Source organism: Scyliorhinus canicula, chromosome 19 (genome assembly GCF_902713615.1).
Source record: "Scyliorhinus canicula chromosome 19, sScyCan1.1, whole genome shotgun sequence".
Classification (NCBI taxonomy): Eukaryota; Metazoa; Chordata; class Chondrichthyes; order Carcharhiniformes; family Scyliorhinidae; genus Scyliorhinus; species Scyliorhinus canicula.
In genome coordinates, this window is record NC_052164.1 from 17,488,370 (window position 1) to 17,510,805 (window position 22,436).

Genomic DNA, 22,436 nt, shown 5'->3' on the forward strand with positions numbered 1-22,436 from the left:
ATTTCTGCAACTGTTAATGAGAGTTGCCTGTATTCAACTAGGGCGAGGAGACCATAAACCAGGTGCTGAACATCAGTGGGGGTGGGAGGCTTTGGAAAAGGGGAATACCCAGAAGTAATTTATCATGTTGAAATCAGTTAACATAGGAAAGCGCTATGGTCCTACAGACAGTTAACGGGTTAACAGGGAGGCTAAATAGCAGGACCGAAAGAGTGATAATTTCTGAGTGTTCCCAGTGCCATGTGTTACTAATTATAGATGTTAATGAGTACTTCAGCAGGGATTTTGAACTAATTTGGTTGAGAAATAGCGGTGGGGGGGGAGAGTGGCTGGCTGATGGGTGGCAGGACCAGGATAAAGCATTACAGAGGAGAAACAAGTTGCAAGAGGACTGGGAGAGAAATAGCATTAGAATAAAGAACATTCCAGAAGGGAGAGGATCAAACAAAGGAAAAATGCAAAACAGACGAAGGCACATAGGAGTCCATGCATGTAGATGTAGTGAGCATGATAAGTTAGTTTGTCGGCCATAGGCACAAGTGGCCTCGTGAGATTACAGTGCCAGATTGAAGACCTGGCTCAAACAAGGCCAAGAGTGGGAACATAACATTCCTGGTTGCAACAGGGTTGCAGTACTGATCAAAGATACTGTAACAGCCATGGAAAAAGATGATACCAGAGAGTTCAAATTCAGGATCTATTTGGAGTTCAGGAGAAAAGAAGCAGTTACAATCCCGAGAACATACCGAAGTGCAATAAAATAATGGGGAGGAGATGGAGGAGCGAATCGGCAAGCAGATTTCATAAAGATATTAAAATAGCCAGTATAGGATGACAGGCCAAATGGCTGTAATCATCTGTGCTGATTCATTTTAGATCTCTGAAATTTGCTTGCAGATCTGGTCCTTCATTACTTTTCTGAAATAATGAACAATTAAATGGTAGCAAAGCACTTATGACCAAGATACTCAACACTGAAACTCCCAACTAATTATTGTGGGAAGCACCAAAGAGAGCTCAAACACTAACCATAGGAAAGAAAAGGTTGAAGGGAAAAAGAATACCACTTCGACTGCCTTGCAAACTAAGGGACTGGATTGTCCTGAATCCATCACGAGGATTAGGGCAGGACCTCCGTATACCATGACCCAACTCCCTGAGCAAGGGGTCCTGATGAATGCAGAGTTGATGCCTGGTAGGATCCAAACCGGAAGTGAACTGAAAGGTTTGTCTGCTCCTGCAGTACTGTAATGTGGAAAGCCAACTGAGGGCCCCAGGAGGTCAGGTCAACTTTCATATCTAAGCCAAGATAAAATAAATATAAAGTTTAGGGAGCTGAATGGAGGAGATGCCCGCTACTCAGCTATTTTCCTTCAAAAGAGACATGGGTGGGCCTTCTGCAGTCGCCGAAGAGATTACTACCATTTGTATCTTGCCAATGTTTAAGAAACAGTGACTTGGATAGAAGACAGGGAAGTTGGATGGCTTGCTAGGTCCTATCTATTGCCATTTATACAAGCGACAGGCAGGGAATGGCTGACTAGCAACCTTCCCAGCAATGCAGGGTTGGAAAATGAGCAACACAGTAACAGACTTAATCACCCAATTTCATATTTTCGAGTGGTAAATTCGATGGAAGCAGTGTCAAGCTTGAGAATTAGAGACACATTTCCAAGCTTGTCTGGGAACTGAAATCATATGCCCAAGTTTTTTTCTTGGACAAACTCTGGGTTAACTGAAAAGACGAGGGGAAACAAAATGGTAATAACTTAGAAGTGTAGAATGTAAATATTGAAAGCATTTTTTCTTGCAGTTCTACAATTTTGAAACAACCTTGCTAGCTGAAATGAGTTTTCTTACCATGACTGAAGCACATCCAAACTACCTTCAGACTGACCACCATTCCCTGCTAATTGCTGGCGACGTTTCCACTGAATCAATTCATCATCTAAAATAATTGTCTGCAGTTTACGAAGCAACTGTAATGTCTTTTGGTGTTTCTCGGCTAAGTCCTGCAACAAGTACAGAGTAATTTACATTCTTGATAGAAATCACACTCTTCAGTGTCTATTGGCCGTACTGGTTTTTGTAGAAATATTCAAAGTTTTTTTCAAGGATATACAGATGTTTTTCCAGACTAGAGGGAGGTTGACAGTGATGGTCTGGTGTGCATTAACGTCAATGGTTACAGGGCGCAATTCCAAAGTTCGCAGTTGATTTGAAACTCAGAAACGCAGTAAAGAATAAGGAGGATAGTGATAGATTAGGGACGAAAGACAGACTTCGTGAAATGGGCAAATTAAGTACAAATGAAATTTAACAGAGGTGTGGAGCAATATATTGCTGTAGGAGGAATGAGGAGAAGTTGTGGGAAGTACATGGTACAAATTTGAAGGGGTGCCAGAATCAATATACATAAGTCTTTGAAGGTGGCAAGACAAATTGAGAGGGTAGTTAATAAAAATAAAATGGAGGGCAGCATGGTGGCCTAGTGGTTAGCACAGCTGCCTCACAGCGCTGAGGTCCCAGGTTCGATCCCGGCTCTGGGTCACTGTCCGTGTGGAGTTTGCACATTCTCCCCGTGTCTGCGTGGGTTTCACCCCCACAACCCAAAAATGTGCAGAGTAGGTGGATTGGTCACGCTAAATTGCCCCTTAATTGGAAAAAATAATTGGGTAATCTAAATTTATAAAAATATATTTTTAAAAAATTTTAAAATAAAAATAAAATGGGATTTTTTACTTCATTAACAGATAAGAGTACTACAGCATGGAAGTTAGGGTTAAACTTTCAAAACACTGGCTAGGTCTCAGTTTGAGAATTATGTCAAATTATGAGCACTGCACTTTAGGAAGCATTTTAAAAAAGCCTTGGGAGGAGATAGAACAGTACAGCACAGAACAGGCCCTTCAGCCCTCGATGTTGTGCCGAGCAATGATCACCCTACTTAAACCCACGTAACCCGTATCCCAACAATCCCCCCATTAACCTTACACTACGGGCAATTTAGCATGGCCAATCCACCTAACCTGCACATCTTTGGACTGTGGGAGGAAACCGGAGCACCCGGAGGAAACCCACGCACACACGGGGAGGACGTGCAGACTCCACACAGACAGTGACCCAGCCGGGAATCGAACCTGGGACCCTGGAGCTGTGAAGCATTGATGCTAACCACCATGCTACCGTGAGGTATGAATGGATTGCAGAATGGATTACTAGAAAGTACTTGAGGGACTTCAATTGTGTGGAGAGATTGGAGATGCTCGGGTTGTTCTCATTGGAGCAGAGATGGTTAAGGAAATTTGGTGGTGGTTATCAACACCAATCATGATTTGGAACAAGTAAATAAGCAGAAATTGCTCCCAGTAGCACAAAAAGTCAGTACCAGGTGGCAAAGTTTTACGGTAACTGCTAAAAGAACCAGGGGTGAAATGAGGATTTTATTTTTAGTACACACATTGAGTTATGATCTCAAATACACAGCCTGCAAGGTTGGTGCAAGCCTATTGAACCATAACATTCAAAAGAGAATGGGTCAAATACTTGAAGGAAAAAAAACAGGGCTATGGGAAATCATGAGAGTGGGATTAATTGGGTAGTTCTAACAGAGAGTTAGCACAGCCAACAATGGACAAAATAACTTACTTCTGTGTTCTATCATTCTATGCTATTGATGCTGGAGGCAAGGCTTATTTTGGGGTGAAAATATAAGGGACCTTTTGTCTGCATCTGACGATACAGTAGAAGTGTGTTCCATTTCCCAGCATTCACACTCTAACTGGATGAGAACAATTATGCACCAATGGCCATATTTTAAACCCACATTGTCAAAAATAGTATTTGCAATGATTCAACATCAGAAATAAAGATTACAAGGGCATTTAGCACATTATAGAATCAGGTTAATGAGAAACCCTATTTCTAGTATTGTCACTAATTTCCAACAAATTTGCCAGATTGAAACAACTGGACAAAGCATATTCGGGGTGTCGGACCAGCCAGGGATGGAAACGGGTGCGGAGGCAGATGTTGTAGCCTTCGCCTCGTTGATCGCCCAAAGGCGGATCCTGATGGGTTGGAGAGCAGTCTCTCCACCCTGTGCCCTGGAGTGGCGGGGGGGGATCTGTTGGAATTCTTGACTCTTGAGAAAGTTAAGTTTGAACTGAGGGGAAGGACAGAGGGGTTCCACAATTCATGGGCATTATTCATTATGCACTTTCAAGAACTGGATAACATCGAACATTAGTTGGGGCGTGGGTGGGGGGGGGGGGGGGGGGGGGGGGGGGGAGGGGGCGATGGATGTTAATGGGGGCTATGGGGGATTCCGGATTCCTTTTTGTCAGTTGTTTATGTGAACATGTGGGTGAATGTTTTGGGTTTGGTGGGAGGATGGGATCGTTGTTATTGATATGGGGATTGACATGGGTGTAAATTGGGGAGAAAATGCGAACAAGGAGGAGAATAAAGAAATATTTTTTTTTAAAGTAAACAACTGGACAAAAGAAAACTTTTCCTTAATCACAGGGTTCTGCCTCATTGGACTGCCAGAGAACACCATAATTGAAATGGATAATGCGTTTAGGTAGTAAATTCATGGGGATAAGCTAATATAGATTCACATATACATCTTTCCACCAGTACATTTTTTATTTTACATGTGAAAGTAAAGAACCAACTGATGCAGTTGAACACTCAGTATTTGCATTCCTGACATGTTAATTCACATCCAGGCCAGAAACTGAGAAATGTTTTTGCTGTATGTTGACTATGAGCATCTTATGTCAAATAGTTTGCAGCAGCATTAATCAGGTTCCTCATGGAAATGAGCTCCTAACACAAAATTGTCCTTAATTTACCACATAATCTCAAGAAGCTATAAGGTAGTGTGGAAAACGTAACTTGTCACATGAAGTGCATTAAAGATTGAGTTTGGAGCTACATGGAGTGAGATCTAACCCATATTATGCCTGAGTGATTAGCATACACAGATGATGCCCAAAATGATTCTCTTTCTCATCTTCATGGACAAAAACGCTTTTAAAAAGTGTGGTTTAAAATGCAATCAATAGGACCACAATATCCAGCTGCTTAAATCTAACATCATTAACATTTCTGAATGCAATGCAGAATATGTAAAATAAATCTGAATTTTAAAAATTACGCATTTTTAAATACCAGTCTGAATTGTTGTAGTGTCTGGGCTTCTCGCTGTAACCAACTCTCCACTGACGTCCGCTTTTGTTGTAAGCTTTGCTCTCGCAAGATACGGTTCTGGTCTTGTGGACTGAGCTGGGCAAGCTGGGCAAGCTGAGCTAAAATAAAGAATAATTTCACATCACTGTCAAATTGGAAATCAGTAGTAGCCAAACTTGCACATTCCAACAGTTTAGATTCAAAATATATTAAATTAATACTGTCCAAATACATTTTTGTCTGCTTTAACAGCAGCATTATCCACCTTTATCTGTTCACAGATAATGGGACAATTTGCTGAACACACACTAGTGGTGAAGGTACTTACTGCCAGCGAAAATAAATTAATTATTTGCGTCACCTGTGTCAATTTCAGCAACAGCAGGCGAGGTCCACTGTCACATAGGTATAAACAAAGAAAAACTCACCTTCCTCCCACAAAAGAAATCAATCAAGAAATTAAGCATCAAATCAACTAGAATCATGGCTATGTCTTGAGATTGCAAATCTGAGTACAAATGAACCGTGGCCATTTAGAACTTTGAATATTGAAATGCTACATCCACTACTTTACAAAATATTTCAGACAGTTCATAAGCTCCAAAGCAAGGGAAGAAGATATGGATTCAACTGTAAAACTTTAAACAGATGAATGGATAATTCGGATTTCAAATTTTTAGATGCAAGCAGATGGAAGTTGCTATAGCTGTAAAGAAAAATATATGGGATATTTGGTTTAATAAATAGGAGCAATAGGAATACAATAGTAAATTATAATGTGGGGACTACCGGTGGCGTGACACAAGGGAAAGTCACACAGGAGGCAGCTTCCACTGGAGAACTGATCTGATCTTTTTTGCCCTTTGTTTTGGCACCACGGGTCGTTTACTCAAGCAAGTTATCGAGGTCAAGTTCCCGCTTTGTTGGGATTCCCAGAAGAAAGAGTCAAGAAAGGTTTGAGCAGAAACTCGTCGACGGAGTCTGAAGCTCTCAGGGCTCAACAGCAAGATGGCAGAGTTGGTTTCTTCCTCTCCGGCCACTTCACATTCTCACTCGTATTCTGGGAAAGAGCGCGAGAAATTAGGGGCAGCACGGTAGCATTGTGGATAGCACAATCGCTTCACAGCTCCAGGGTCCCAGGTTCGATTCCGGCTTGGGTCACTGTCTGTGCGGAGTCTGCACATCCTCCCAGTGTGTGCGTGGGTTTCCTCTGGGTGCTCCGGTTTCCTCCCACAGTCCAAAGATGTGCAGGTTAGGTGGATTGGCCATGATAAATTGCCCTTAGTGTCCAAAATTGCCCTTAGTGTTGGGTGGGGTTACTGAGTTATGGGGATAGGGTGGAGGTGTTGACCTTGGGTAGGGGGTAGGGTGCTCTTTCCAAGAGCCAGTGCAGACTCGATGGGCCGAATGGCCGTCTTCTGCACTGTAAAATTCTATGTTCTAAATACCGACAAATCGTGTTGGGGGATCTCAATCGAAGGGGCCTTGGACCTCATTTGGATGGTTCTGGAGAAAACTAGTAAGACCGTTGTAGTCCATGGAGTCGCAATTAAGTGCATGGAGGCGGCTTTGACGGACTACAGCGATCAGATTACCACACCCTAGTCTGATCTGACTTCGGTGTTAGAAACCACTAAATTGTTAAAAATCAAGCTGAATGACCTGGAAAACAGGGGATCGAGGGCCATATCCCCACAGAATATTTCTTGGACATGTTCCTTGAAATGGCGCGCGAGGGTGGATTCGCATCCCCGCCTGAATTGGACCAGGCCCATCACTCACTTCGACCGAAGTCTCGTTCTGAACATCCACGGCGTGCAGTGATCATAAGAGTCCAGTTTTTAAAAAAAGAGACAGGGCTCTTCACTGGGCAAGGGAGCACCGCAATCTCAAGTGGAAAGGCCACTCCATTAGGCTACATCAGGACACGAGTGCAGAGTTAGCAGAAATAAAAACTGTGTTTAATGGAGTAAACGCCGCCCTGTACAAGTGTGCAGTCAGATTTGGGATGGTCTATAAATATGTGAATAGGATGATAGGATGGGAATAGAAGGGATACGGACCCCGGAAGAGTAGAAGATTTTAGTTTAGACGGGCAGCATGGTCGGCGCAGACTTGGAGGGCCGAAGGGCCTGTTCCTGTGCTGTACTTTTCTTTATTTCTTTGTTGTTCTATCCAGCTCACCTTATAAAGTCACGTTTGAGGACAAAGACTATTTTTTTGTTATGCCGGGAGATGAAGACTCTTTTGTTAAAAGGCTTTGATTAGATTTACACATACACACAAACTGTATTGGGTGGCACAGTGGTTAGCAGTGCTGCCTCACAGCACCAGGGACTCGAGTTAGATTCCAACCTTGGGTGACTGTGTGGAGTTTGTACATTCTCCCCATGTCTGCGTGGGTTTCCTCCGGATGCTCTGGTTTCCTCCCACAGTCCAAAGATGAGAGGATAGGTGGATTGGCCAATGCAAATTGCCCTGTAGGATGGAGTTGCAGGAATAGGGTGGGGGATTGGGCCTGGGTAGAATGGTCTTTCGAAGGGTCAGTGCAGACTCGATGAGCCAAAGGACCACCTTCTGCACTATGAGGATTCAATGACGATGATTGGGTTGATGCAGTTGAGTAAGGCCCTGGTCCAGATAGCTTTCCAATTGAATTTTATAAGACTAAGACAGATAGTATCTATTATTGGACATATTCAATGATTCCTTCTCCCAGGGGTCACCCTCACGCAAGCCTCTATTTCCTTGCTCCATAAGAGGGTCAAAGACTCAATAGCGTGTGGTTCATACCATCCTATCTCGCTTTTGAATGTGGATGTCATGTTGCTTCCTAAGATGCTGACCCTCCGGTTGGAGCCTTCCTCTTGAGTATAACTTCAGAAGATCAAACATGCTTCACGAAAGGCTGACAATTGTCACCCAATACACGTCACCTGTTAAATGTCATCCTTTCTCCCTCCCCAGTACTGTAGTGATAGTATCTCTTCATGAAAAAACATTTAAAAGAGTAGAATGGGAGTATTTATTGGAGGTTCTTGGTAGGTTTGGATTTGGTCATAAATTTGTTTCCTGGATTCGCCTGTTATATAATGCCCCTAATGTCAGTGTTTATACGAACGCTTTGAACTCTGATTATTTTCCCTTGAATAGGGGCACTAGGCAGGGCTGCCCATTTTCTCCACTCTTGGTCACCCTGGCAACAGAGCCGTTCTCTTTTACGTTGAGGTCCTCTCATCAAAGGAAAGGTATTAGTCGAGATGGGCTGGAGCATCGGGTGTCTCTCTATGCAGATGACCTACTTCTTTATATTACAAACCCAGCTCACACCATGGATGCATAATGAAGTTTCCTCACACCTTTGGCTACTTCTCTGGGTATAAACTGAATTTAGGCAAGAATGAATGTTTGCTGATAAAAGCTCCTGGGAAGCAAACCCAATTGGGGACGTTACCTTTTCACCTTTTGAGTGCAAGCTTTCGCTCTCTGGGGTCCGGTTGGCCCATAACTGGGCCTCACTTCACAAGTTGAACTACACTACCCTGAGTAATAGTGTTAAAACAGATTTGCCGAGGTGAACAACTTCCTCTGTTTTTCATGGGTAGGATTACAATGAATATACTCCCCAAGTTTAAAATTTCAATGTCTTCCCATTTCTCTGTCCAAATCCGTTTGTTTTTAAATCAAGGTCAGCAAATTGATTTCTTCTATTATGTGCAGTGGTAAGAATCCCAGAATCTGCAGTGTTCTGCTCCAAAGGGATTGACAGACGGGGAGGCTGCTGGCTCGTGCAGTACTTCTACTCTTCTTGCCATAGACACTAAACATCGCCCCCCCGCCCCCCCTAGATTTTCCTCCAACCCAGTGGTGGTCTCTGAGGATTTGCAAACAATTTGGACAACACATTAAAGCTCCTATCTCCGTTTTCGCTTGCCTCCATTTGTAATAATCACCTTTTCCTACCTTGTGGTTTGGGCGCAACATTTAAATCTTGGAAAGTGAAGGGTCTGGAGTGTTTTGGGCACCTGGGGAATGTTTGCTGATTTTAGAGAGTTAGGTGATAAATTCCAGCGACCCAACTCCAGCCTTTTCCGATATTTTCAAGTCCGTGACTTCTTGTGCCTCCAAGCCAGTGTGTCACGAGGATCTTGGACCTTCCTTCCTTCGGTGCCGCCTTCTTCCTTTCTGTAAGAGGATTCGGTCTCTGGCTTGGCGTCTTTTTTGGACCTTTATGGCCATATTCTCTTGTTGGATTCCACCCCTCTAAAGTGGGCTGAGGTGGCACAAGGGTTAGCACTGCTGCCTCACAGCACCAGGGACCCAGGTTGAATTCCAACCTCAGGTGTCTGTGTGGGTTCCTTCCGGGTGCTCTGGTTTCCTCCCACAGTCCAAGGATGTAGCGGTTTGGTTGATTGGCCATACTAAATTGGCCCTAAGGGTGGGGTTGCAGGAATAAGATGGGGGATTGGACCTACTAGGGTGGCTTTACAAAGAGGTGGGCAGACTTGATGGGCCAAAAGGCCTTCTTCTGCACTGTAGGGATTCAATGATTCTATGGGGAGTGGTGCGGCAACAAAAATCTATCCCTCAATACCAGAAAAACTAAAGAGCTGGTCATTGACTTCAGGAATCAAAGTACTGTCAGCATCAATGGGGCCGAGGTGGAGATGGCTAACAGCTTCCAGAGCCCCCTCCCCCCACATGCCCAATATTGAAAAAACAACAAAAAAGCCCCTCCACACCCAGTCCTTCCAAACAAACCAACATACGAGACCGCCAAAGGGAAACAATCCCCAACATATTACCCAACATCCCAAAATCATCCCCTCCCAACCACAACAAGAAAGAAAATAAAGTCCAAACTCAGTTCTGTTCCAGTCCTTCACAAATGCCTCCTCCGCAGAGCTCAATGTAATAATCCTTGCCTTTATTAGCTCTCTTCGCCGTGTAGACCACCCCAAACTGCACATTACTCTTGTACAACGCTGTTTTTGCCCTGTTGCAGGCACCCGCCAATTGCCAGCTCCAGTATATATGAATACTCCTGTCTTCCCAGTTCACCTCTTGATTCTCCTTCATCTGGTAGCTGTAAAAGCAGACTATCACAGCTCTTGGTGGTTCATTCGCCTTTGACGACAGCCAGAGCGACCGGTGAGCCCTATCCAGCTCAAAAAGGGAGGCATGCTCCTTCTCTCCCAACAATTTACCGAACATCTCTGCAAAGTACTCCGTCAGCCTCCATCCCTTCAGAAGTCCCACAATCCACAGATTATGTGCTGAAACCAGTCTCCAGGTCCTCCACTTTGTCTCTCCTCCATCCTCCGCAGCTCTTCTCCCATTGGCGTGAACTGGTCGCTGTGTCGCAACGACAATGTCTCCACCACCCTCTTCCAACACTTCCCCTTGCTCCCGCACCGCCTTCAATGTCTTTCCAAGAGCCTCCTTTCTTGGGGCCTGCGTATCGCCCATCAACTGCTTGAGCAAAGCCATCATCTCCTTCCTACGCCACTCAAAATGCTTGGCAAACTGCAGCTCAAACTGCACCGCCATCATCTCAGCCAACTTATCTACCGTAATTGGCACAGCCCCACCCAGCGAGCTTGCTCCAGCCATCTATCCACCAACAGAGCCCAGCACTGAACCAGAGCTCTCAGGGAGACTATCGCTCGCTCCTTTTTATCTATTTAGCACACTGGGCTAAATCGCTGGCTTTGAAAGCAGACCAAGCAAGCCAGCAGCACGGTTCGATCCCCTTAACAGCCTCCCCGGACAGGCGCCGGAATGTGGCGACTAGGGGCTTTTCACAGTAACTTCATTGAAGTCTACTCGTGACAATAAGCGATTTATTTCATTTCATTCTGGATTTTTTTTGTTGGGCTTTCAGCATCTGTTAGTTACTGCAACTTTACTGGAGATCAATCACATGAAATGTCCCCCCCTCAAATCTGGGTGAAAAGGGCCAAAAAGCGAAAGCTCTAGCTACCCAACATGCAACCTCCACCTATTTGTCGCCACCCGAAGCCCCATTTTCTGTTTTTATTTTAAAAAGTGAAACCATTAGACTAAACTTCACTTGAGAGAAACTGAAAAACCAGAGAAATTATGTTAAATAAAATTCCTATTACCTTGTATGCGTAGACTCTCTTGATATTGAATGATAAAATATTCTTGGGTATGTTGTAGCTTTCGTAGTTCGTTCTCAGTGTCTTGAGTCATTAGTCGGAGCTCCTCAAATGTTTGGTTAATTTGAAGGTGTTTCTGTGACATGGAATCCAGCAAACCTACTGGCGAACTTGGCTGAAAGAAAGTTAAAAGAAATTTTAAATCTTATAAGTTCACTTATTACAGAGAATCAAGATTTTTCATCAACTCCGCTGCTTTTCTTTTTAAACAACTAAAGTCAGAGATAAGGTTTAGCAGTAGAATGTTAAAAGGATCTAACATCATCATAATTGGCATACTTCCCTGAACTGGATCACATTTTCCCAGATCTGACCAAACTATTAGCAGAGAAGTACATGTTTTTTATCCATTGAATGTGACATCCAAAAGGACAAAACAAGTTTGTGTTAATCTTAATCCAAAAGCAAAGTTTTGTAGATGCCAAAAACTTGAAAAAGAAACTGAAAAAGTTTGAAATACTTCGTAGGTCAGGCAGCCTCTGTAGAGAGAAACAGATTTAACAGTTCAGGTCGGTGGTCTTTCTGATGAAGTTGTTTCCATCTCCACAGATTCTGCTGGACCAGAGTATTTTCAGTATTCTCTGTTTTTATTTGAATCTTGTTGAGGTACAGCACCTACATCTAAGGATACTTATTAATCCTATTATAAATGAATATTTATCCATCAAACTGCCTTCTATGGAGATAAACAATCTACAAAAGCTGTGCAAAGACAATCTCAAAAATGAAGAGTAGACCGGCTTCATTGGGTTGTTGAGCTTTTTCCTTCCTTCAGACCTTACTGTGCTATAGTGCCTGAAAAAATACCTCAGTCATAGAAAACATCTTTGATTCTGTCCAATGAAATCGGCAACATTATTTTAATTGTTGCAGCCACCCACTCAGTATCAATATAAAAGTGTTCATAGGAATGCAACCTCATTATTTGTTTTAAACCAATGATTTATTTTAGAAAGATAGAGCTTCCAGTATGAAAGCTCCAATTTCATGGGGTAATTAATTATCTGAAGTTTTTTTATTTATTAACAAACAATTTTATTGAGGTCGTTTTTGGCTTTGTAAACCGTTACAGACATCAACAGAAAGAAAGCAAAAAAGGCAAAAATGTGCTAACATCCATGTACTTTCAATACTTCAATCGTAACATACTGCACAAGCCCGCTCCTCTCCCACCGGTACTACCCGCCATTTTGTCCCTCCTACTCTACTCTTACACCCCCTGCTGACGCTCACTCTCCCGCAAAGAAGTCAATAAATGGTTGCCACCTCCGGGCGAACCCCTGTACAGATCCTCTCAAGGCGAACTTAATTTTTTCCATACCCAGGAAACTCGACATGTCCGCAAGCCACAACTCAGGTCTTCGGGGGCTGTGAGTATTCGTCGCTGGGCTATCAGGGAAGCAAAGGCCAAATCATCGGCCTCTTTCTCCCCCTGGACTCCCGGGTCTTCCGCAACCCCAAACTGCCACCCCTGGACCTATTGCCACCCTTGTTTTTAGCACCCGGGACATGACGCCCGCAAATCCCTCCCAGTACCCCCTAAGCTTAGGGCATGCCCAAAACATGTGAACGTGGTTCGCCGGTCCTCCCGCGCACCTAGCGCATTTGTCCTCTATCCCAAAGAATTTGCTCATCCGAGCCACCGTCATATGGGCCCGGTGAACGATCTTAAATTGAATCAGCCCGAGCCTGGCACATGTCGTGGTCGAATTTACCCTACTCAGGGCCTCTGCCCACAGCCCATCCTCCATTTCCCCGCCTAGCTCCTCCTCCCATTTCAGTTCCTCCGTCTGGGACCCTTCCTCCCTAATGAGCACCTTATAAATACCAGAGATAGGGCAGCACGGTGGCGCAGTGGGTTAGCCCTGTTGCCTCACGGCGCCGAGGTCCCAGGTTCGATCCCGGCTCTGGGTCACTGTCTGTGTGGAGTTTGCACATTCTCCCCGTGTCTGCGTGGGTTTCGCCCCCACAACCCAAAGATGTGCAGAGTAGGTGGATTGGCCACGCTAAATTGCCCCTTAATTGGAAAAAATTAATTGGGTACTCTAAATTTATTTTTTTTTAAATAATAATAAATACCAGAGATTCTACCCTCCCCTTCTTCCCCCCTAGAGACTATTCTGTCTTGGATCCCTATTGGCGGGAGGCATGGGAAAGATAGGACCTGCCTATGAACAAAGTACCGCAACTGTAGGTACCTAAAATAATTTCCCCTTACCAGCCCAAATTTCTCCTCCAAGCTCCTCAAACTCGCAAAGCTCCCTTCCAGGAACATATCGCCCACCCTTCCCACCACCGCCCGCCGCCATACTCGAAGCCCCCCCATCCATACTCCCGGTGTTGGACAACTAGCGATGTTGGCCGCCCAGTAATAATTAATCAGACTCGGCAAAGCCAGCCCTCCCTGCGGTTCCTCTCCAGCATCGCCTTCTTCACCCGCAGGGATTTTCCCGCCCAGACAAAGCTCATGATCATCCTGTTAACTCTTTTGAAGAAGGACTGTGGGACAAAGATCGGGAGGCACTGAAAAACAAACAGAAATCTAGGGAGGATTGTCATCTTTACTGTCTGCACCCTCCCTGCCAGGGACAGCGGGAGTGCATCCCATCTCCGAAACTCTCCCTTCATTTGCTCCACCACCCTGGCCAAATTTAACTCGTGCAGCCTGCCCCAGTCTCGTACCACCTGGATTCCCAAATACCGGAAATTTTCCTCAACCAGCCTAAATGGTAGCCCTCTCAATCTGTTCTCCTGGCCCCTTGCCTGTACCACAAACATTTCACTCTTGGCCGTATTTAATTTGTATCCTGAAAACTGGCCGAACTTCCTCAACATTCCCAGTATACTTCCCATCCCGGCCACTGGTTCCGACCCGTACAGGAGCAGGTCGTCTGCGTAAAGAGAAACCCCATGTTCTACCCCGCCCCTCACCATCCCTCTGCGGCTCTCAGCGCAATCGCCAGCGGCTCTATGGCCAGCGCAAACAGCAGCGGGGAGAGCGGGCAGCCCTGTCTGGTCCCTCGGTACAGCCTAAAGTACTCCGACACTTCTCTGTTAGTCCTAACGCTGGCCCTCGGGGCCTGATATAATAATTTGATCGAATCCACCAGTCCCTCCCCGAACCCAAACCGTCCGAGCACCTCCCATAGATAGTCCCACTCCACCCGGTCAAAGGCCTTCTCGGCGTCCATCGCCACCACTACCTCCACCTCCCTGCCCACCGGGGGCATCATTATCACATTAAGTAATCTTCTCAGGTTGGCCGCCAGCTGCCTACCTTTCACAAACCCAGTTTGGTCCTCCCCAATCACCTCCGGTACGCAGTCCTCCATTCTAACCGCCAGTACCTTTGCCAGGAGCTTGGCGTCAACATTAATCAGGGAGATTGGCCTGTAGGACCCTTACGCCTCTGGGTCTTTACCCTGCTTCAATATCATTGATATAGTGGCTTGCGACATTGTCGGCGGCAGGGTCCCTCTGTCCCTTGCCTCATTGAAAACCCTCGCCAAGACCGGGCCCACTAGCTCAGAAAACTTCCTATAGAACTCTACTGGGTATCCACCCGGTCCCGGGGCTTTTCCCGACTGCATGGCCTTTAGGCCCCCCATACCTCCTCCACTCTAATCGGGGCCCCCAGCTCATCCACTCACCCCCCCACCTACTGTTGGGAATGTTAACCTGTCCAGAAATCTTTTCACCTCCTCCGGTTCTTCCGGCTGCTCCGAAGTATACAGCTTGCGATAGAAGTCCCGGAATACCTTATTCAATCCTGCCGGGTCCTCCACTTTGCGCCCCTCCCCATCCATCACTCTACCTATTTCCCTGGCTGCCTCCCTCCTCCTGAGTTGCTGCGCTAACAGTCTGCTAGCCTTTTCCCCATGCTCGTACACCATCCCCTCGCCTTCCTAAGCTGTTCCACGGCCCTACTCGTGGATAGTGCCCCCAGTTCCGCCTGTAGTCTCTGCCTGAGTAAAACCTCCCCCGGGGACTCCACGTGCTCTTCATCTATCCGACCCATTTCCCTGACCAATCTATCCATCTCTGCCCTGTCTGCCTTGGCTCTGTGGGCCCCAATTGAAATCAGCTCCCCCCGCACTACTGCCTTTAGCGCCTCCCACAGGGTCACCGCTGAGACCTCCCCAGTGTCATTCACCTGCAAGTAATTTTGCATACACCTCCGAAGCCTCTCTCAGATCCCCTCCTCCGACAGCAGTCCTACGTCTAGCCTCCATTGCGGGCGTTGGTAGCTCGCCCCCCCCCGATCTGCAGGTCTACCCAGTGCGGGGCATGGTCTGAGATAGTAATTTCTGAAGTTTATTTTTGACTCATGAAAATAAAGCAAGATAAACTCCTGACAGGACGTGTGGCACTTGACTTGCGACATCTGTTAGTGTCTGCGCAGGAATTGCAAACAACCAACATTCGCAAACAAGGAAGTGTGGTCAATTGCCATGGTTTTTACAAAACCAAAATAGACAGTCTGTTTTAACAAATTTTATGGCAAACACTAATTGTTTCCCATGTTGTATGTATTCCTAAACCGGAAACAAAACAGATTATGAATACTTCTTGCTTTCCAAATGAAAACACATTTCGTTTCACTTCATCATAAGTATAATGTTATCATAAAGTGCAACTTAGTCAATAAAAAAAAAAATCACAATACAGAATATTGGAGACAGGATGATATGGAGACAGAATGATGATTTGGCAAGTTTTAACACATGAATGAAATCTTTGCTTCAAACATCACTTTTGACCGTGGGATTTCTTGACGGTCAGAATTTTAAACCTTAAAAGACAAGTCAGATCAGTTGCAAGAATAACTGTCAATTAATCATAGAGTCATAGAATCATACAGCTCATCGCATCTGTGCCAGTCAAAAACAACCTAACTATTCTAATCCCATTTTCCAGCACTTGTATGTCCTGGGATCGCAAGTGCAAGGTCTCTGTCTCCACCACCCTTTCAGGTAACAAGTTACAAACTCCCACCATCCTCTGCGGAAAAAGATTTTTCCTCACATCCACTCTAAACCTCCTGCCCCTTATCTTAAATCTATGCCCTCTGGTTATTGACCCCTCCACCAAGGGGAAAGGTTTGTTCCTGTCTACTCTATCCATGCCCCTCACAATTTTATTTTTCTCAATTACGTCCCCTCAGTGCCCCTGCTCCAACCTCTCTTCATAACTAACACTCTCCAGCCCAGGCATCATCCTGGTAAATCTTCTCTGCACACCTTTCCAATGCTATCCCATCCCTCCTGTACAGTGGATTCCAGAACTCACTCAATCCTCTAACTGTGGCCTAACCAATGTGTTATACAGTTCCAGCATAACCTTGCTCTTAAACTCTATGCCTCGGCTAATAAAGGCAGGTATACCATATGCTTTCTTAACTATATCCACCTGCTCTGCCGTACATGCACACCAGAGTTCTGCCATTTATCATGAATTCTCTTGCCTCGTTTGTCCTGCCCAAGTGCATCACCTCACACTTATCCAGATTGAATTCCATTTGCCACTGATCAGCCTGTGTATTTCCTCCTGTAATCGAAGGCTATCGTCCTCACCATTTACCACTGCGCCAATTTTCATATCATCCGCAAACTTACTGATCAACCCTCGGACATTCATATCCAAATCATTTATATCAACCACAAATAGCAAGGGTCCCAGCACTGGTTATTGTGGGACTCTTCTGGACACAGGCCTCCCAATCAGAAAAATACCCCTCAACCATCACCCTCTGTTTCTGCCACTCAGCCAATTTTGGATCCAATTTGCCAAATTTCCTTGGAACCCATGGACCTTTGCTATCTGCCTCCCATGTGGGACCCAATCACAAGCCTTGCTGAAGTCCAAGTAGACTACGTCAAATGCATTTCCCTCATCTACAGACCTGGTCACCTCTTTGAAAACTTATTCAAGTTGGTCAGACATGAACTCCCCTCAACATAACCATGTTCTTGATTAATCGTTGCCTCTCCAAATGCAGATTTTTAAAAAAAAATTCTAATTAAGGGGCAATTTAGTGTAGCCAATCAACCTACGCTACACGTGTTTGGGTTGTGGGGGTGAGACACATGCAGACACGGGTAGAATGTGCAAACTCCACATGAACAATGACCCGGGGCCGGGATCAAACCCGTGAGACAGAGTGCTGCCCCAATGCAGATTAATTTGGACTGTCAGAATTGCTTCCAAAAGTTTCCCCACCAGAGATTAGACTAACTGGCCTATTGTTTCCTGGTTTATCCCTTCCTCCCGTCTTGAATAATGGTACCACATTGGCTATTCTCCAGTTACCAGCTTAGTTTTGATTGCTGCGCTCCCAGTCCTTGATCTACTTTTTTCTTGACCTCACTATTCTGGGCTTGTTTGAATCTACGCATCTGCCGCTGAAGCTTCCTTCAAGAAACTCAGTTTCTTTCACTATCTGAAAAGCCGATGTCCACGTGGCTTCAATTTCTGGAGATGTTTCAGCCCCTCTCTCGCATTTCTAAACAAGATAAAACTCATTTATGGATAGATGACCCTATTCTGATTCTAAGATGTTAACCCTTTTTGCATTTTCCTTCTCTATCCTATCAACATAATTGTAATCATTCTCCTCTGAATTGCCATTTGTTGCTCCTTCTTAGCTCTAAATTATGCTCTCCCTTTACTCTCCATTCCCACTATACTGAAATCAAGATGGTGTTAAATTATCATTCTCAGAATCCTGGGGTGATGGCATATCTTAATATCTCGAGTTTTCCATTCCTCTTACAACTTCCTTGCTTTTAAGCGAATCTCGGAATCAGCTCATTACTACTTTCTAAAAGACTCATCCTCTACATTACTCCCTCAAATCAAGAGATGAACTTGTAGCCTTGTCTCTCAATTCAAAAAAGTTTCTCGGGTCCTCGGGTTTCCTCCCACAGTCCAAAGATGTGCAAGCCAGCTGTTTGTCCATGCTAAATTGCACCGTGGTGTCCAAAAGGTTAAGTGGGGTTACCGGGTGACGGGGATAGGGTGGAGGCGTGAGCTTAAGTAGGATGCTCTTAACAAGGGCCGGTGCAGACTCGACGGACTGAATGGCCTCCTTCTGTACTTTAAATTCTATGATTCTCTGTTGCTTATTTCACAAGTGATTAAACACGGTTTGAAAAAGAGTAGAACAGAAAATAAATTTATCTTCTCTAATCTGTTACTTACGTTTGTAGCTTCTCTAATCAGCCTCTGCTCATGGTACAGAATGTGTTTGATTGATCTAACCAGTTCCAGTGGGCAGCGGTCATAAGTATTCTGGAAATATGAAAATTATTAAACCACTCAACAAATTTAACTTATTTTCCAGAACTGAAATCTACATAGATTAATGTTCTTGAATCGTAAATATACAATTTTCAACCTTCCAGATGTAAAAAATGATTCAAAACTAAAATATGTTCCTTTCTCATATTTTTCAACTTCACAATTTCATACGTGCTGGAGTTCACTATTTCTCACCCACTGGCCATTATGGAAACTTCAGTTACATCAGTGAGTGTTGGCAAATCATTTGAATGAGAGGGTCAATTTACCCACGTCCCAATTTGTTCAAATCCAAAAACCATAATGGACTTACTTTCCCCAGTAGATCAATCAGGAGCAGAATGCGTGGTTGATCATTTTCCTGCCTGGCCCAGGAGGACTGAAGCAATTTAAATGCTACTCAACCGCGACCAGCTAACTCAGTACAAATCAGGAATCAAAGTTGATTCCTCTGGTTTATATGGTTTGAATGGAGAACATTATTTTGGTAGTGACATTATTTTAAAAAAAGGTTCTGATGGATTTCAAATAAGAATAACGTTGAGGTTGAATTGAAGAAATGACTAACTGGGGCTTAATACTTATGGAAGGTGTAGATTGTGGGTTGAAAAAGGAGTCTGCCAAGGCTTCATTTATATTGAGACTGGTGAGTCAATCCAACGCATGTCAGACAAATTGATATGAATTCTACCCACCGAACCTTCAAATGATCCTTGGGAAGTTGGGCTTTGGGCCTAGATTTATAGCTTGGTTCCAGCTCATATATAGGGCCCCCCCCCACCGCAGGTGTTCATAGGAATCCTTGAGTTCGAAGTATTTCCACCTGATGAGAGACACGAGACAGGATGGTTCACTGTCCCCGCTATTGTTTGTCTGAGCAATTGAACCTCTCGCCATACAATAGTGGAGGGGAATGGGCAAAGGGTGTCACTGTATGCGGAGGATTTGTTGTTCTATGTGACAGAACCTCTCTCCGGTGCAGTGGAGTTAATGAAGCTGCTTGGAAGGTTTGGCTCTTTCCTGGGGTATAACGTGAACTTGGGAAAAATGAAATGTTTTCAGGCGAATCTCCCAGGGAGGGGAGCCGATCTGGGGAGGTTGCCCTATCACCTGGCCAGGTAAGCTTCCGTTATCTGGGACTCATGATTCATCCTTGCTCCATAAACTAAATTTCATGTATCTGATCAATGTGGTGAAGGTTGATCAGAAGGAGTGGGAAAAACTCCGGCCGACCTTGCCAGGCAGGGTTGAGTCGGTAAAGATTGATATCCTCCCATGGTTCCTATTTTTGTTTCAGTGCTTGCCAGTTTTCCGTCCCAAAAAGTGTTCTTTGTGAAAGTCAGCAAAATGATATCTTCTCCTATTTGGGCGAGCAAGACTCCACGGATTTGCAGGGTGCCTTTGCAAACGTATAGGCAGTCGGGAGGGCTCGCTTTGCCCAATCTGTTATTTAATTATTGGAGAGAAAATATTGAGAAGGTGCCAGAGTGGTACAGGAGGACAGTGTGGGGGTGGATGGAGGGAAGTGGCTGTAGAGGGCCCAGTTTGAGAGCCTCGGTTATGGCTCCCCATCCATACTTAACAGCAAAATGGACTTCCAGACTGGGGTGGAGGCCACCGCGAGAATATGGAGACAGTTAAGGAAGCATTTTAAGCTGGATGCTAAGTCACTGTTGGCCGCAATCTGTGAAATTCATCATTTTGTACCCAGACATTGGACTCGACATTTGGGACTGGAGCAATTTGGAGATTTGTTTATAGATTGGACAGTTATTGGTTTTTGAGGAGTGGTTGGGCAAGTACTGGCTTCAAAGAGCTAACCTATTCCGGTACCAGGTAATCGACTGCACGCAAAGAGATTTCCTCCTTCCCTTGTCACCCTCGCCCTCGTTGATGGATAGGGTTCATTCGGTGGTTGATGTAGGGGAAGGGATGTTGGATATTTAAAGTCGGCTTGTGTCAACGGAACAGGTTCCACTGCATGAGATCAAGAGGAAGTGAGAGAGGGTGCTGGGAAAGGTGTTTGGGGAGGGGGGGGTTGGAGGTTGGAGCTACGCTCTACACAGTCTACTCCACCTCCTCATGCAAAACGCACAGCCTGATTCAGTTTAAGGTAGTTTTATCGGGCACATCTGACCAGGACACAGATGAGTGGCCGTTTCTCGTAAGTAGATGATATGGATTCAGTTTAAGGTAGTTTTATCGGGCACATCTGACTAGGATACCGATGAGTCGATTCTTCTTGCAAGTCAATGATAGGTGCGAGTCGTGTTCTAGTGGTTCAGTGCATTCTACGCACATATTCTGGTCTTGTTTTAAGTTTATGAGCTTTTGGGTCCCATTCTTCAGCACCATGTCAGGAATTCTTGGGGTTGAATTTGAGCCTTGCCCTTTGGTGGCTATCTTTGTGGTTTCAGATTTACCGGAGCTTCAGATGGGGCTTCAGATGGGGGCGAAGGCAGATGCCCTTGCCTTGACCTCACTAGCCCGAAGGAGAGCTCTGTTTGGATGGAAGTCTTCGGTCCCACCCAGTGCCGCCGCGGTGTTGTTAAGTGACCTGATGGGAGTATCTTGTAAGGGTTCTACCAGAGGGGGCAGCGGTTCATTACCTACTTCAAGGAGCTTCTCACCATGAACTTACAGTTCCCAGTCCAGATGTTGTTTCTTTTTTGGGGGTGGGTGGGGGTTTGATCTTGGGGATTGGTCTTTATTCATTTTGAGTTTGGTTTCAGGGGGTGGGATAGGTTAAAATATTGTAACTGTTGTATGAACATGGTTGTAAAGGTGTTATATTGGAAAAACTTTTCTTAAAATATATATTTTTTAAACTCTGCCCGACTGGTTGCCCAGAGGGAGCATACACCAAGAGTATAAACTATTCAGAGACTTCTTCAGTTATGTCATACTGATTGTGCCGATGGCAGAGGAAGTTTTTGTTGAAGCCAACTCATGAGAAACATTTGCTTCTCGCCTGTGTCAGTTAATGCATTTTTACTTTTAGACACATGATAAAGCAAGTGAGGAAATATCATGGTGCATGTATTTATCTTGCACAATTCCCCCCACTGAGATTTGACTGGGAAAACACAAAACTAGGGAGAAAGGTAATTATGATTGTTGAGTAACAAATTTATCACAGAAGTAGAAAATAATCATTAGGAGAAAACAGTAAAGCAATGGAAGAAAATAGGCATATATTTGACAGATGCCAGACTAAATAAATTATTTAGAAGGCCAAAAGATTCTTATATATTTCTATTAGTAATTGGAACACAGGAAATTGCTAATAATTGAACAAAAACAAACTGTTTGGTCTCATACATCAACATGAGTAAAATATTGCAATCAGATCTCTCAAACGTACATAATGGTCTCCTACATATACAGAATATTTACACCTACCTTTAACTGAGTGGCATAATTCCCTAATTTCAGCTTTAATACAAAAACATCTTCCCCCATGAGATGATCAGCTTTCTTCTGTAACTCCTGTATCAAGGTCTCGAGCAGTCTTTGCGCTCGAAATTCATCTTGTGGATTCTCCAAATCAATTGAATCCCTAAAGAGCAGTAAGGTAAGCGTGCAAAAAAATTTCAGACAAAACTATAAAACATTTAAATTACTGCTTTAAAAAATATTGCATTACAGAATTATGATCTTGAAGGTATCAGAACACAAAGCTTGCATTTGTTTAGATCAGATCTAGGACTACAGCGAGGCAGAAAGAATTGTTTGATCAGGTAATGCTATTCAAAAGTT

At 44.5% G+C, this 22,436-nt stretch overlaps 1 protein-coding gene across 8 annotated transcripts in view; it reads right to left on the reverse strand.

Moving 5' to 3' along the window:
• The window catches only part of LOC119954335 (signal transducer and activator of transcription 5B-like), a 148,037-nt gene that overhangs the window by 25,573 nt on the left and 100,028 nt on the right, over nt 1–22,436 (reverse strand). For all 8 annotated transcript variants that reach the window (XM_038779479.1, XM_038779482.1, XM_038779477.1 and 5 more), the window contains 5 exons: nt 22,080–22,236; nt 18,579–18,668; nt 11,322–11,493; nt 5,179–5,315; nt 1,861–2,012 (listed from right to left, as the gene is read on the reverse strand). In XM_038779479.1, the coding sequence (XP_038635407.1) occupies nt 1,861–2,012; nt 5,179–5,315; nt 11,322–11,493; nt 18,579–18,668; nt 22,080–22,236 (708 nt within the window). The remainder of the gene's footprint in view (nt 1–1,860; nt 2,013–5,178; nt 5,316–11,321; nt 11,494–18,578; nt 18,669–22,079; nt 22,237–22,436) is intronic.